The 17,499-nt window shown below is 44.3% G+C and overlaps 1 protein-coding gene across 11 annotated transcripts in view; it reads right to left on the reverse strand.

Moving 5' to 3' along the window:
* The window catches only part of MOBP (myelin associated oligodendrocyte basic protein), a 47,126-nt gene that overhangs the window by 6,514 nt on the left and 23,113 nt on the right, over positions 1 to 17,499 (reverse strand). For 4 of the 11 annotated variants that reach the window (XM_008514111.2, XM_070577190.1, XM_070577191.1 and 1 more), the window contains 4 exons: positions 15,686 to 15,820; positions 12,704 to 12,913; positions 12,110 to 12,400; positions 3,282 to 3,506 (listed from right to left, as the gene is read on the reverse strand). In XM_008514111.2, coding sequence (XP_008512333.1) covers positions 12,145 to 12,400; positions 12,704 to 12,909 — 462 coding nt within the window. In that variant the 5' untranslated portion in view covers positions 12,910 to 12,913; positions 15,686 to 15,820 and the 3' untranslated portion in view covers positions 3,282 to 3,506; positions 12,110 to 12,144. Of the gene's footprint in view, positions 1 to 3,281; positions 3,507 to 6,620; positions 12,401 to 12,703; positions 12,914 to 15,685; positions 15,821 to 17,499 lie in introns of all 11 variants that reach the window. The other 7 variants (XM_070577192.1, XM_070577194.1, XM_070577193.1 and 4 more) reach the window with 5 other exon arrangements.

Here is a 17,499-nt window from a genome sequence, read left to right on the forward strand (position 1 = left end):
TATGAAAGTGAAGGTTGTCAGACTCTGTTATCCCAGTGGAATCCTTTATATATAAAAAATCAGAAGTCAGCATAGACCCTAAAACTGCCTTAGTCGATGTGGAGGTGTAACCAGGAGCCCTATTGGCTCCACCTCCTTCTGATCTCATAAGGTGCATCTCCAAGTACCTCAGGGCTCCACCAAGCTCAAATTGGAAACTTCTAGGCTGCAGTATGATGGCAATAAGGTCAAGGTCATGGTTCCAGTGGCCATGGGGGCCAGGACCAACCTCTCTCATTTACACATGTAAAACATCCTGTGGTATAGGATGGATGCATAGTTGATACTCAATAAAAAGAAGTTATTTTTATCTTTATCTGTATAAACCAACATTCCTGCAAGTATGTACCTGTGCTACAAATAACGGTGAGTATGCAAAATCTCTCCAAATTACAGCTGCACATCCTAAAGTTGGATCAACAGAATCATCTTTGTCCATTAAGAACACTTCATTTTATCAAAGCAGTGATAGTAAGTGCCTGAGACATGCGCAGAGGAGTCAGGCAAGAAGCCCTCCCAAGATCCTTCCAGGCTTGAGTTTCCACATTTCTCTGGTGTTAGAACAGCAGCCCAGACAGACATTGACAGCACAGCCCCATCTCGCTGAGATCTGTCAGAATTTTTGCATATTCCCGTGGTGAAAACTTCCTCATGATTCTTTATTCCTTGGGAAGATTAGACTCTGCCTTTCTTTCTCCAACTCATTCATCTTCCATCTGAGACCCTGTGGGTCTCAAGTTTAGATCTAGGATTTACAACTAAATATGAGGTTGTAGGCAATGACTTAGTGGAAAAATAGCACCTTGAATTGTAAATTAATTAATTAAATTCACCTGGAGAAAGGGTTTTTTTTTTACAAGATTTCCAAGACCTGGGATGAAGCGATTTCTTTATAATCCTCTTCACCATCCTTATATCTCTCACGCCCAACACCACCACTACCCATTGTGAACACATCACTTCACATCCTACTTCAAGAAAAAAATCAAAGCTACAGGCAGGAATTGCCTCAAGATCCTGCCACTGACCCTGCAAACCCACTGAAACCTATACTCTCCTTTTCTCCTTCCTTTTTTCCAATAAACAGGGACCGCTGCTCTGTGCCTGATCCCCTCACCTGTACCCTGGATTCCCACCCCCCACCTCCTAAGTTCTTGACTCCATCAATTGTCTTCTCCTCCTTCTTCATACGCCCATTCTGCTGCCTTCTTCCCAGCAGCAGTCACCATGCTCAAGTGTCTCCTGAGTTCATGGAATGTTCCAGCTATTGCCCTATCCTCTGCTTCCCTTCACGGTTAAGCTTACTTGAGGGAGTTGCATCTCCCTCCATGAATTCCTCTTCCTCACCTCCCATTTACTCCATGCAGAGTGTGCCCCACAAGGTCACCAACAGTTCCTTATTGTTAAATATGATAGACACCTTTGACTTCCCAAAAATATCTACACTTTTGAGAAATTCTTCCTATAAAAAAACAACAAACAAGCATCCATTCAGTCAACAAGTGTTTATTGATTTCTTACTAGTGCTAGGAGCTGAGAATGTAGCAGTAAACATGTGTTGGCAATCTTGGAGTTTAGATTAGAAGGGGAAGAGCCAAGCAATAAACAAGTAAATAAATGAACCAGGTAATTCCAGAGGGTGATAAGTGCTGTAAAGACAAACAAACTAGAGTGATGGGCTAAACAGTAACTATGGAAACCACACTGCGTTTCCAAGGGAAGCATCTCTGAGATGATATTTGAGCTAAAGACACCAATACAGAGCTCTTGGGCCAGAGCATCACAGGCAGGATGAACAAGAACAGACCCTGAGATGGGCCCAAGACCAGAGTAAATACAACAAGATCCTGTTTACATGTACAAAGGAGAGAACAGAAAGAAGGCAAGAAAGTGTAGTACAAAAAAAAAGAGGAAGATTGGCAGCAGATGTTAGCTCAGGGCGAATCTTCACCCCCCAAGAGAAAACGAAAAACAACAGCAAAAAAAACCTGGGATGGCTTTTGGAGTGGATCCTGCTGGATCCTAAAGAGAGATGGATCCACTCCAGTTCCTTTCCTTTCATCCCCCAACTCTGAGCTGAGTAGGAAAAGTAGCCCAAGAAGGGCTCATACAAGGCCACTGCTGGGCATACAGGGGAAACCTAAGTCAAGGGCAGGCCCCAGAAGGGAGTGTGTTAGAGTGTAGTCTCATGATCAGCTTCAGTGATCAGGGTCTCAGCGGGCATGGGACCAACATGGGACTTGGAGGGGCTCTCCAGTATTTGTGCCTGGGAGAGAAAATGAGAACCCAAAGACATCTTCCCAAAGCCAAGTTCCAAAACACACACACACCCCAATCCACAAGAGCACAAGATGATTTGAGGGTCTTCTACTTAAGCCAGAGGCAATCCCCCTCCATCATGTGTGTATGTGTAGGGCGTGGTGGAACCAGGGTGAAATAGGGGTGTTAGTTCCTGTGGCCCTGATCAAGAGCACATACTCAAGATCAAAGTTCTTCCCAAGAGTCTAAGGCTACAGATAGTGGGAGCAAAATAGAGAGACGAGAGGAAAAGTCAACCCCTAACCCTGCTTCCTTACAATTGGGATCAGACTCCTGCACTCCTGAATGGCCTCCTACACAGGCAGGAGTCTTAAGACTGCTTAATCTCCCCTCATGTGCGTCTCCTCCACTTAGTTCCCCTCACTCCCCAAGGCAAAGCTCCTTTCCTATTTTTCCTGATCCTACTACAGTGTCAGATGGAAATGTGGAGGAACCCAGCCAGAGAGAGCACAAAGGGACAAGGCCTCAGCCCTTCTCAGGAATTGGGGTGCAGCCCTGTCTCCAGGACCCCTTCAAGAGAGGGGCTGGGTGGAGGGCATCTGATTGAGGCCAGACAACTTGCCCAAAGCAACACAGTTTGCAAAACAATGAATTCTAGAGTAGGGACTATCCAAATGGAAAGCAAATGGCACAGGGGAAGAGAGGAACCCAGACAGAGGATTAATTACAAAGAAGAGGGTCAAGGATCAAAAAAGTCAGACTCCGCAACAGGATGCCAGGGACAGAGAGGAACAGAGGCTGGAGGACAACACATGGGCTGGCACTTGAGCCATCCTGATCCAAAGACCCTGGCAGCCTGTGCACGTCCTGGGGGAGAAAGGACTGCAGGTGAGACCAAAGAGCTGTGCACCGAGTTCTGGAGCCTGAGGGGCACTGCTGGGACCCACTGACTGGAGCAAAACACACAGAGATGCCCCTCTCACCTCCAGGCAGGCTGCCCAGCAGGCCCCCCACTCCGTGGGGACCATGGGCATTGGCAGCTGCCACCTCCGCAGGTGTCTGCCCCTGGGTCATATTCGAAGCTGGATGACTCGCCCAAGGGCATGTTGGTCGAGAAGCAGTGAGCCCAGGAGCTGAGGCCATCCATTCACTTGATATTCCTTACTGGTCACTTCTTCTTCGGAGTTGGCTTGGTTTTCCTTTTCAATCTGGTTTATAAAAAGAAACATAAAAATCCACAACACTGTTAAGTGATAGACTTTTTCTCCATGCTCGGTTAATATAACTATGAATTTGTAAACTACCTTTGAAGTTATTATTATTCTAGGAAATCCAGCCTTAGAATCCCTCTCTTTAATTTCTCAATTCTGGTTGTATCTGGGCAAAATAAAATGATAATTTATTTTCCTGGCCTGAGCCTAGGAAAGATATTCATAAAAAGTCCTTCTATTTTTATGTACAATAATTATTGCTTTTATATTTAATCATTGCAGATAATTTTGAAACACAGAAAAACACAAAGGAAGTCAAAGTACCACCCCACTCTTAGAAAACAACTAGTTTTACTATCCATAGACTTAAAGACATGAACATACACACATATACACACAGGGTATATGCACTCACTCTACAAAATTGTGACCATATTGACATGTTCCTATTTTGATGGGGAACAGACGGTATTCAAGAAAGAGATAAACGATACCCAGTAAAGATATTATGAACACGTGGCCCCAGACAAGCATTGCCTGCAAGCTTATTCTCCAACTGAGAGATTATATTCTATCAACTGCAGCCTCTTTAGACAGCAGAATCTATGTGATCACCTTCAAAATGAGACCATGTCAAATAGTTTCAGAACACCATCAAAGTTCTTAATTTAAAATACAAACAAGAAAAAAAAAGAAGACCAAGATGTGTATATCAGAAATGTGCCATGCTTTTACACTAAAGACTAAATTTATGGGAATCACAGCTTTTCTGATAATTTGAGAAGTTTTTAAAATAAGAAATAAAATACATATTCAAGTATTAACAATAGCATCTTCCCAAACCCCAAATTATATATCGAGCTAACAGTGCTAACCCTCTTCAGACAGGATGGAGGATACCAGGAAAAATAAATGAAGAAATACTTTATTGAAACTTGTAGAGTGAATTGTAGCCTGGAAGTTTGGAACACATCCCTTGAGATTTGGGGAGGAAATCTTTACATCTTCTGGATCACCTCTATGACTCCAGACATGTGGCAGCCTGAATGGATTAGAACTCCTCATGGATCCTGCTGAATACAAAATCCTGGGTGCTGATACTAGCACGGAAGCCCACAGATCCCAGGCATCACCCTGTGCAGATACCACTGCAACAAGCCACTGCGGCATCTTAAATCATATAAACACTTAATTAACTAATTAGCATTTCAATGGCAATGGCAGCCACATTGATGCCACTGGGGCATCAAACTGTGCAGCAACAGCTCCTGAACTCCAGTTCAACCAGTGGAAGCAAGTGAGTTGGGGAGAATCTGTGAGTTAGAATTCAATGACACAGTGTCTCCGTTAAGGAAGTTCTAATAATATCCACTTACCTAGTACTATAAGATGATAAACTAAGCACTTTACAATAACTAATGAGGTAAATAATATCCTCATTCTACAGATGGGGAAATGTGGTTTTGAGAGAATAAGTAACTTGGATGGGCAGCAAAGCTCAGACCCAAACCTGATGCCAGAGTCCTTAACCTTCCCACTGTGGCAGACTGACTGCTAGGCGTATTTATAGATCTCATTCAGACGATAACATCAGCTAAGCCCTGAGTCAGGCCCTGGAGACACGAGTTTAAGATAGAGCCCCTGCTCGTGACTCATGCATACGCCAGCAAGAGAGGTGGACACGGGTGTCAGAAATGTAGCAGGTGAGGTACCAGTCAAGCCCATGGAGGGGGTGGCCATCTGCCAGCAAGAAACGTGAAGGCTCTTAAGTCAAAGAGCTATCCTAAATCTCCTTACCACTGACGTTAGTGATGATTCTGCAGACACAGGAGGGAGGTTCTTGGCCTGCACGAAATACTTGTCACATCATCCCCATTGACCAACTCAAAACAGGAAAATAAGTCACCATGACACAAAAATCAAACACGATATAAAATGACCTACTCATCTTGTAGCACAGCTTTGAAGGGTGAAAATTATAAAGACTGCCCACATAGCAGAGCAGAAGAAAGAAACACCTCGGACCCATGTAGCGTTAGGGAAGGAAGCGACATGAGTCTTTGGCTCACATGTGGGCAACCATCACATGAGTGCTCGTCAGCAGTAAATTCCCTCCAAGAAGAGCTTGGCCCTAACTGTGGATTGGAAATAAATCCACACGTAAATCCAATCCCCACAGCTTCGGTAACCATCTCCCATAAGCATCGAGGTGACATCAGTGCCTGGTGATCTTGGGCAATTACCATGATAACAATTCTAGGAGTAGTTATGACCTCTTTGATTCTTTAAATCCAAAGCACATCATGCTCATTCTCTAGATGGCAATAGAGTAAGTCAATGGATGAACGGGGGGAAAGATGACCCATGTCTTGAAATGAGGATTTGAAGAAAGAACAGATATAAACCAACAACCCAACCTGAGCGCCTTATCTGGTTGGGCTCAGGCCTCTGAGCTCTAACCTCTTTTAACAACCTCGAAAGCCAATTTGGCAAGGACTTAAGCTTATTAAAATATTTCTGTAAGAAGCAAATATTCTAAGTGAAATAGCACTTTAAACCATATGCCAAAACTAGGCATACAGATTGAAAAGTAAAAAATAAAACTCTCTCTATTCACAGGCAATACGACTGCCAACATAGAAAATCCCAGAGTCTACCATAAAAAAGCTAGCATAAGTGAGTTTAGCAAGATCACAGAATACATGATCAATATACAAAAATCAATTGCTTTGATATACTAGCAATGAACAATTGAAAATTGACATTGAAAAGAGTACTATTTTAATAACACCTAAAAAGTATGAAATACTTAGTTATAAAGCAAACAAAATATGTGCAAGATCTGCATGCTGGAAACTAGATAACAAAAAAGACCTAAATGATTGAAGAGATGTACCACATTGATAGACTCAATATTGTTATAGTTCTCCTCAAACTGATTATAAACTTAACACAGTCCCATTCAACATCCCATCAGGATGTATTGCAGAAATTGACGCACTGACACTAACATTTATATGGAAAAATAAAGGAATTAGAATAGCCAAAAACAATTTCAAAAATGAAAAACAATGTCGGGGAGAAGTCACATGAACTAATTTCAATACTTACTATAAAGCTACAGTAATCAAGTGTTATACTGGAGAAAGGAAAGACAAATAAATTAGCGGAACAGGACAGAAAGTCCAGAAATAAACTCACACATTATGGTCAACTGATTTTTCAATAAAATTGCAAAAGTGAGTCAGTGGAGAATATTTTCAACAAATGATGCTGGAACAGGTAAATACGCATATGCAGAAAACTTTAACCTCAATCCATACCTCACACTACTTAGAAAAAATTAACTCAAAATGGGTAATAATGTAAAGGTAAAACCTACAATTTAAAATTCCTAGAAGAAAACATAGAAGGAAATTTTTGTGACCTTGGATTACATACAATACAAAAAGCATGATCTTTGAAAGCAATTGGAAGAAAAGGAAGGACTCACAAAGGAGACTGAGAAAGTTCATGCAGAGAATTAGGAAAGAGGAAGCTCCTGGAAGCCAAGAGAATAGAGAATTTAATGACTGAGTGAGGGAGTGGTCAACCAGATCGACAGACAGGACCTGATGTCAAGACTGGATTCAGCATTCATTAGGCAAAGCAACACGAAGGCCATAGGTAAGCTGTTAGAGCAGATGCTGTGTGTGCTTTTCCTATGGCCCCTCACCCTTACCACTTCTGTGCACACTGGGCCAACATCCAGATGCGTTTCTTTGCCCGTGGGCTTTTTTCTGCTGCCACAGCCCACTTTGCCATCACTTGGCAGGCCAGAAGTATGAAGGAATTAATGCCCCCACCTTCAAAGCAGCATTGGTTGACCACTGACTGACAGGAACTGGTGTATAAGTGTCCCATCTCCTTTACCCCGTGGGTGGGACAACTCTGAGATGCATGTCCTACACTGGCTCATGGGGTTCCTCAACAGGATTAAGCCCCAGGGGCCACAGTGCAGGCTGGATGGATAATACACTTTTTGTGGGCTGCTTCCCTTCCCATCTCACTTCCTCCATTTCTCCAGCGTTCCCTTCCCCTCCCAAATAAACTGCTTGCCCTTTCATCGTTGCTTCTGGAGGAACCTGCACAGGAGGAATTCCAGCGAGGTGCTATGCGAAGAATCAGAGCACGGTCAGTTGAAGAGTGAATGGGATTTGGAGAAGTAAAGGTGACGAGTTCACACTATTCTTAAATTTCGCCTGAGAAGGGAAGAAAAGAGATAGGACAGGGCCGGAGGTGAACACACAGTCACCAGGAGACAGCCGAACATGTTTAAAAGCTATTGAGCTTTCTCTTTAGAGAATGTCTACTTAGACAACAGAAAAAGACAGTTTCTTTTTATACAGTAGAAAAATGTTGAAGCTGTTAGAGAGGTAAATAAACAGTGGAGCAAGACCCTGGAGGAGCAGGAGTGGAGGGAGGAAGAGCATGGTGTGAGCAGCGGGGGAAGGGACAGGTCAGGAAAAACGACTTCATCCTGGAGGCTGAGGTCAAGGATTCAGAGACAGACACACATCCTGACAAGCATGTCAGGGTGGGTGGAAGCAGGCTGGTCTGGAGAGGACCTGGGGCGCATCCATTTGTGGTCACCAACTGTTAAGGCTAGAAGGCTTTTCCTAGCCATGCTCAGTCTCCACGACTGGGCTCAGCAGCTGGGAAGCTGCGGCAGTGCTGGTGCGTCAGCAGCTTGATCTAGGATTGGGATGTGTGGGGATGAGCATAGCAGGAGGATGGGCGACAACAGGATTAAGGCTATTAGAGAGAGAGTGGTCACTGTGTGGTCTAGACTGAGGACATGTGGCCAGGGCAGAGCTGTCAGACTGAGAGAACACACACAGCTCATAGAACTAGAGGCCTCTTGGGCTCACCCAGGCCTCTGCATAAGCGACTGCTCTGCATAGGCACTGCACTATAGAGACCACGATGTGTAAAGGCCTGCTCCCAGTGGGAAGGAATTTATGACTTAGGTAGAGCAAGATTCAAGAGTTCTGTTGCAAAAGCAATAATGCAATCTGAGAGGCAGGCAGGGCAGGAGCCTCATCTAAGAGCAAAGTGCTTGGGTCCTTTTCCCAACTGCTGTTACCTGGAAAATGATAGATGAATTCCTGATTTTGTTTGTCTGTTGAGACCAAAGATAGATTGCCAGAGAATAACCACTGGCGTGAAATCAAGCATAACATGTGCCTGGATGGAATTTTTCCACAGACACGTAAGAAAGAAGTTCTTTCTAAGACATGACTACAAAGTCAGTGTTTGTTGCGTGGGGAGGTAGAGGGAGCGCTCAGAAAAGGGACTGGAAGGGCTAGTTTACCCCCTCATGGGTCAGCACTCTTCTGAAGTAAATTGTAGCTTGTCAGGTATATAATTGCATTGTTCTTTGGCAGTCCTGATAATTCCAAACAAACCCAAAACAATATACCACTATGGATCTTCCACAGCTACAAGGGAAAGTGGGGTGGTTTCTACTCTGTGACCAATGTATCCAGCATGTAGTCATTCAGTTGGTGTGCTTGTCCTAAACTTTAGAAGCAATGCCCTGCCATGCCTAGCCCAGGATGGTGGGTGGTCAATAAAACACCAAAGCTGGCTTGCTTCAGTTTGAAACTCAAAGTTAGAGTATTCTCTGTCCTCAAAAGGCCAAATTCTGTGGAGAACCAGAAGCCATGTAGAACCTTTCCCCTCTAACAATCAGTTCTCTTTCCTGGGCTTTGATTTTATTATCTGCTGAAGTGAGAGAAGGGAATCAATAAGGGGCTGGAGAAGCAGAGGGATCCACGAGGTGGGACCATGAATGTGGGCTGAGGGTGGAGGCAGCCGAGCTCAGAGGTGCTCCTGGAGGGAACAGCAGCATCACCATGGGATGGGCCCCCATAAATACCATCTGAGCAGCTGGACCAGGAATGTGCATCATTTCCCTTGATTGCCCAGAGCTTGTGCAGTGCTGTGCATGCGGTCTTGATGAACAGGCTTGAAAACACACGCAGAAGTAAATTGGTGCTCCAGGCTTCTGCGGTGCAGGGCTCGATTTGGTACAACAAGATGTTCTGTGAAAGAATGAGTCAAAGACACACAGCACTGCCCAAATATGTGTGACTGACCCCAAACCAGTCACTCATAGCCACAGTGGTTTCAGAAGACCACAGATCCGCAGCTCCCAAAAGTGGAGCACTGAGAAATCAAAAGCAGCTCAGCCCAGGAAAAATGTGTTAACCCTAAAGGCAAGGATGACCTATGGAATCCTAAATTCTTGAAGAATTGAGAGAATAGTATAAACTAAGAGGGAGATGCCAGGGTTTTCTCCCATCAAATATGAGAATACTCCATGTTCAATCAGGATGCAGGGAATCACACCATTTGGATCGTAAGACGTAAATATTCTCGGGATTATTGAGAAGATCCATCCAAGTGAGTGACTAAGGACCCAAAAGACCTTTGTCAAAATTATTTGACCTCTAAAGGTCAGGCCTCAGGAATGGCACCATTTCAGAAAGCAAGCCTACTTCAGAAAACCTTTTCGGATCCTTTCTTCATGTGCCATTTAGTAGCTCTACTTAAGAGTGAAATTTTTCCCATAATCTTCCTCTCACCCCTTTGATTGAGGATAGTCAATCAGTATCAAAAGAGAGAATAGATAGTATGGCTAAGCAATGGCTCTGAGGCATTCCCTTAGGATCTTTGGGAATCTGAGAAGGAAAAGTGTGTATCTCAGAAGGGCTCAGATGGTGCATCCGCAAAGTCGTGGGACATTATTAACAGAGCCTGTCAGGTCCCCTGGTCTCAGGTAAAGGACAATGGCTAAGGAGGCAGTGACAGCCTATTGGAGGCACCTCCTCTGATACCCACTGAGAAGAGTTAACTGAGGGAGTCAACATATGCCAACACTAGGATGTCTCTTGAGTTTAAGCGAAAAAAACCAGCAAGGCTGGGTCCAGACAAATTTGTGGCTCAAGCGAAGTCTGCTTTCATTGTCTTCCATCTCCTTTCCATGTCCTGCTTGAACTCTAGCCACCCAAACAGCCATCACGCAACTCACTGTAGATGGTGGCCTGAAGTCACCACCACAGATGACACGTCTCATGTACAGTTAAGTCCCTCTGCTCTGCACATTTCCTACCACTTCCATATCAAAGTTTACAGAAGTCCTGTGCTAGGCCCCTTTCACTCAGGCCCCTTGGAAGGGCCTACATTAATGACTAGGTCACCTGGCGTACAACTTCCTATTACGGTTTTAGCAACTGGTAGCCTGTTACTTCCTTCACAAATCAACCTTACCTGATCTTGCACTCTTAAATACTTCCACTTTTAGTACCATAAATGTGGCACATTTCTTTACTACAAATCACAGATAATGTAGATCATTTATTTTTGGATGATGTAGGTCAACGTTTCTCAAAGTGTGGTCTGTATACCACCTGTCACTATGCTGGGGGACAGGAGTTGCTTCCTGAAAATGCAGATCCCCAGGCCTCACCAGTGATCCAAGCAATTAGGTTCTCTGGCAGCATCTTTAACAAGCTCCCCAGTTGATTCTTCTGCTAATTAAATCTGCAAATATCATATGACATGCATACGCAGCATTGTGCTATGCAGGTGCTGCATATCAGAGTAGATATGAGAACCTCAAACACAATTAATGCCCACTATTAACTTATAAAACAGGGTCATTTCTAAATATTAAAAGGACTAAAAAGTTGACCTGCCATGTGTGTGGGCAGGGAGTATATGGAAACCTCTGTACCTTCTGCTCAATTTTGCTGTGGACCTAGAACTGCTCTAAAAATTGAAGTTTATTTTTAAAAAAACAAATTGACTTGCCTAAGATGGAGCAGATGGACATGTGCCTCCTTGGCTCACTTTTTCTGTCTATATGGATCATCCTCCTTTTAGCCTCTGCCATCCTAGCCTAACCTCCTCTCTGAAGCCCCAAACTCCTGAGAAAGAGCCCAGCTCCAGGCTCCCATAGCCCAATGTACATACTGATTATGACAATATTAGAGCGTTGACACCCTACACTGTGACCAACCATTCTCTTTTCTGATCCTGGTGAAGCACAAACCATCTGGTTTCTTCACTGCCATATTCCCACCCTCTAGTGTGGTATATGGAACTCTATAGGTATGTGATCAAGTTTGCTGAATGACTGACTGAGCAAATGAATGAATGATCTTGCCACTGAAATTAACATTAGGTGAAGTGTGTTGGAAGGATGGACGGACAAACTGGCTAAACCTCTCCTTTTACACACACAAAGATATTCCTTAGAGTCATCGTTCCTCGTCTCCCTGAGGCACAGGAATTGAGGGCCTCATTTCTTCAATCTATTACTATAGTCAATGCTCTGATAAATTAATCACTTCCAGTCCTAGTAGACAAAGGACTCAGTGATACTGCCATCTGAAGTATTATACCAACAGCGGCTATGAGGAAAACAGAAGCCACACTAGATATTTCAAACAAGGGGATTTAATGCAGGGAATTGATTACACAGGCTTGGTAAGGCTGAAAGAGGGCCATTGAAATAACCCAGATGTTAGTAAACACAGGAAGCAGCTACTAACCTTAGGGCTGGGGGAACGAAAGGGAAGAGATGGTGTTACCAGAACCTAGAAGCTTTGTTGGGGGACCCCCCACGGCTGGTGCCTGGCCCTCTCTGGGGGCTGCTGCGCGGCTGCTGCTTGGGCTTCTGAGGGGGGCGCTGCTTGGCTGGTGGTGGTCGGGCCTCTGGGCGGGGGCGTGGCTGACGCTCAGACCTCGGAGGGGACCGTGGCTTGGCTGGTGCTCTGACCACCGCGGGGGGTGCCGCTGGCTGTTTCTTGGGCTTCTTAGGGGACGTTGCACGGCGGCTGGGGCTGAGAGGGCCAAAAGAAGCTGGAGGCTGGAGCCATGGCTCTCCTCTGCTGCTTAAGGGATGCTGACAGGTGCTGGAAACAGGAAGGCAGGCCCTGCTCCCCCTCCCACCTTCCAATCTCCCTCCAGTACCTTCCAATGCCACAACCTACTGGGGAGCTGTCTGTCAGGGGATCGGGAGAAGAGCAGTTTGCAGAGCCCCAGCCCCAGCATCACAGAGTAAAGCAGGAAGGGGGGCCTCGGAGCTGAGAGACAAGAGGCCAACATCCAGCTGAGGTGCTGGGTGGGCAGTGCAGACCACTTACCTGGTCTTTTGGCAGGCACAGCAGATCCAGTCCTCTTCCTTCTTCTGGTAGAAGCAGCCACTTCGACAGATGCTGTATTTCCGATCCACGATCTCACGTTTGGAGTTGAGGAAGGTGAATGGTGGGCAGCAACGTATGACGAAGTGCTCGGAAAACTTCTGGTTCTTGGAGAGTCTGGGACCCTCCTTACCCGTTTTCTGACTCATCTCACTGGAAATCATCCATGAAACAGCACATGAGATGAGGGAGCTGTGTGCTCCAAGAACCCACTCCCTGCTGCTCCCATAGTCCAGGTTAGCATTCAAGGTAGTCCTAAATCCTGAAGCTAGAAGATAAATTTCCTGCCCAACTCTATTGAAAGGACCTAAATTAAGGGCTTATTAATTTTTATTTGTGTATTTTTAATCATGTTTTCTTAAAATTAGCTCTTTTTTCTCTTATGTTTTAGTGACCCATTTAGAACAGGAAAAATATTACAAAACCAAACATATCCCTGGTAAAATAATATTCTAGATTTAGGAAAGGGCTTGTCTCTAAAAAACAAAAGAATAGACTTTATTAAAACCATATCACTGTTAATATCATAAATACTACACAATGGTGAAAAAGAACAACCTACTGATACACACATCACCATGTTTGAATCTCACAAACATAATGTTCAACAAACGAAGCCAGACACAAAGGAACACAAGCTGTATGATTCAGTTTGTACAATGTTCAAAAATAGGCAAAATTAATCTACTCTAGGCTGCGGGAAATCACAACATAGTTGTACATGGAGAAGATGAGCTCTGACTGAGAAGGGGCATGAGAGAGCCTGTTGGGGGCTGAGAATGTTCTGGATCTTGACCTGAGAGGTGATTACACAGGTGCGTGCATATGTAAAAATTTAGTGAACTGTACACTTAGTTTTTGTGCGCTTTACTGTTTACTTCAGTTAAAAAGAAAGAGGAGGAGGAGGAGAATGGACTAAAGAGAATTTGAGTCTTGAAAAATTTCCAGAAGGGGGTTTAAAACTAAATTATTCCAATATCCTTGCTGTGAACGTGACAAGTGCAGAAATAGCCCTAACCTAATACTCTCAGACACTGGTGCACATGGGGACATAAATGACCATTAATCAACAAGAGTCAACAAATATATATGGGTGGTGGGCGTGTCCTGGACGCTGAGAAGGTCCCTGCTCTCAACAGGCTCAAGGTCAAGTTGGAGACACAGACGTGCAGTGTGTGTCACAAAACAGTGTGATGTTGACCAATAGAAGCATGCACCAAGTTCAAGGAAAGCGTGGAGAAGGGGTGGATTCTTTGACGACAGAACTTATGATCTTATTTTTTAAGGATGAATACATTAAAAACAACTAAGTTACTCTCAGGGGATATTTGAAAACTTTTTTCTGATGTGACTGTCTTCTGCTACAGACAGAAATGTGGGCTGAGGAGTACGTTGAGTGGAGTTAACGAAAAATACATATTTTTTTCACCTCAGTTTGTGGTAGTCCGAATTATGTGCTGCACCCGTTATGCACGCTGCAAGTGTTCTTTCCCAGTATTTCACCTGCTTTTATCATGCAAAAATAATTAATTTTTATGTGATTAAGTTTCTTAGTTCTCATTCAGAGTTTTACATTTTGGTTGAGAAGGTCTTCCCCACTCCATCTGCTTTTAGACATACTCAAGTGCTGTACATCTCATTGTAAAAGAAAATCCTCTCTGGATCACACTTCCACATCTATTTTCCTCCCTATGGCTCTTCTCTCTATGGGGAAAGTTCTTGTAAAATTATCAATGCTTCTTTTCTCCATTTCTCCATCCCCTCCCCCTCAACACACTCCAACCTGGCTTCTGTTCCTTTTCTCCCAAAGAAAAACAGTCTTCCATTGCTCCCCAAAGATCTGCATGCTGCTAACCCAATTGTCTTCCTACTTGATCCCTCTCTCCGTCTAAATTTTTCCCTTTCCTGTCATACGACATTCTCCTAGATTCTCTCCTCCATCTCTATCCCTTCCTTCTCAGCTTTTCTTATAGGGTCATTTGCTTTATCCAACACTTTTAGGGTTAGAGCTCCTCAAGGTACAATAAATACTAAATGGTTATTGGGGTTACTTTCACCCATTCAATTCAGCATATCTTATACACTTAGGTTGTACCAGGCACAGTGCTCAGCTGCTGTAGTAGTCGCAAGCTGAATCATGCTTAGTCCAGTCCTTAGGAAACTTATGCACTAGCTGGGGAGACAATCAAGGATGCATATAGTGTATAAATAGCCACAAAACCCATTTATTGAACCCAAATATGAACAAGTCCCTGAGGGAGTTGAAGGGATGGATCAGATAAACATCTTGCTGACAGCTCACAGTATGGATGGAGAAATGTTACACAGATGTCAGTAAGCACAGTACTAGAAATGCTCTGGAACATGAGAACGTGCTGGTAAAACAGCACAGAAAATCCACAAGAAAGGAGGCAATATGTTGGGCTGGGGAAGCAGGGGAAACTTCATGGGTAGAAACATTTCATCTGGCCCTAAGATTTGGACAGTCAGAAGTAAGGAATTGTTGATACCTAAGCAAAGATACAGAGAGGTGAATTACAGTCCCCCTGAGAGCCCGCCCTGTCTGCAGTGCAGTGTGGAAGAACAGATAGTGCTCATCATACAGGTGCTGAGGGAGGACAGGAGTTACCAGTCACTGTGAAGGATCTAGTCCTGGTGACTGGAGGCATGGTCATGACATCAGCAGATCAAAAGACTAAATAGATGAGAGGGAGGGAGATCATCTCATTGGTCTAGAATGCCGTGAGTTTAAGGTGCTCAGGGCATCCATGTGGACATGGGCACCCAAAACTCAGGAGCTAGAGCTGTCATCTTGAGAGTTCTTCACTTCGTGGAAGAAGCACAACCTTGGGAATGGATGCAATGAGTACGAACTGAATGAAGAGCCAGACGAGGGAGTGCTCCCAGGAGGAATAGTGGGCCTACCTTCAAGCTTCAGGTAGAGGGGCCAGGGAAGAAGGAGCAGCAGGGGCAGTCAGAGAGGCAGGAGGAGAAGCAGCCTCTTAGAAGAGAAATTTCCAAATTTGCAGGAGGAGATGGTCAGCAGTATCCAAAGAAACCCTTGGTGCAAACAGATATTTTTAGACCAATGAGAAACTAAATCTGATTTTTAGGGTCTGATTCATTATAGGACCTTAAAGATCTGCCAAACCCCTACCCAAGTCCTACATATGTGGTAAAGTTCAGCTCAAGTTTCTCCTCGCAGGGGAAATAATGAAATAAAACACTCCAGGATCAACCCGCAGGAGTCATTTCTTTAGGCCCCCAACACCTGGAGACTATGTTACTCAACTTTTCACAGACAACCCAGACATCCCCAGTGCCTCCAGCCTTCTGAGGTCATCTTTTCCCAAATGGCTCAGGCACTCGCCACAAATAAAAGAAAATCTATCACTCACCTCAGATTTTTAAGAATGACTAGCATGGGGTAAAAGGGAGATTTTAAGCCTCTTATGACTGAATTCCTGCTCTGACTGAATTCTCAATTCCCATCCACCTGCTGTGATGCGTGGGCCCACTCTATGCCCATCCAGACCCGCCCCCCATCCCGTCCCCCACCCAGCCATCTCTTCCTCCGGCACGTCAGGGGAAAGTTCTCAAATTCTTATGCTATGACAACTTTTTTCACTCTCTGCGTTCCCCCACAATGTCCAGCAGGGGACAGCCCCACCTCATGTAATCCATCATGTGTGGTCCTGAAGGAAAAAAATTCTCTTCCCTGGAAACTCGACATTATTCTAGGGCAACCAGCTGAAAATTCATCGAGCTTTAAAACAACATTTTCCCCTTCCTCTTAGTAAAATGTTTATAGTCTGTGGAAAGGCTCTGGCCGCTAACCATTTCCCCTGGTAGCGTTCAGTTGGTTATAGTCACTGCCTCTCCAACTCTTTGCCCCACATCATGCTCCAGTTTAGGAATTCGAAGCTCCAAATTCTTAACAAGAGCAATATACCCACGAGTCATCTTTTCCCAACACTTCAGGCTTACTAGTAAATTAGTTATAGCTACAGGCAGATGACCAACAGCAGAGGAAAGAATTCACATTTACTAAGCACCTAGTGTAAGGTGGTTGCTTTATATACTTTACCTAGTTTTTATAATATGATATTATCATCAACAAATTAAAGATGAGAGAGACTGAGAAACATGACCAAGTTCATAAAGCCAGTAAGAGGCAGACAGGGGATTTGAATCCATGTCTCTATAACTACAACATCCTGCACCCTTTGAGCAGGTCCAACACTATCTGTGGCTCCTGTGCTCAGCCCTCCTCTCTGAGGAGCAGGAGTCCAGGCCCTGGGTCCAGACATCGGGGGACTGGAGATGGGCCCAGGAATGGGATAAGGCTGCATAGATGCATGGGTCTATGTCCTAGGGTGAAAAAGATGGAAAGTTGGGGAAACAGTGTACTGAAGAAGGAAAGGTAGAGAAAGGAATTTGGAGACATGACACAGTGTGGTGGCCAGGACTTCTCAGCAGAGCAAGAAGGCACATAGTGGGATTCTAGAATGTAAACTCGGAGAGGGTCCTGAGGGGAGTGTGACCCCCAGGTGCTTCCTCCACTCCCACCTCCAACTCATTAGTTCGTTTTAAAATCTGTATTCACTGCTGAAAATTAGAAAACTTGGATTAATTAAAATAATAAAAATCCCAAAATTTTTATCCCATAACCACTTATAAAATATTTGAACATTTTTTATTTGAGAATATTTACATGTAAATATATAGTCAATAAAAAG

The sequence above is a fragment of the Equus przewalskii genome, chromosome 15 (assembly GCF_037783145.1).
Source record: "Equus przewalskii isolate Varuska chromosome 15, EquPr2, whole genome shotgun sequence".
NCBI classification, from domain to species: domain Eukaryota; kingdom Metazoa; phylum Chordata; class Mammalia; order Perissodactyla; family Equidae; genus Equus; species Equus przewalskii.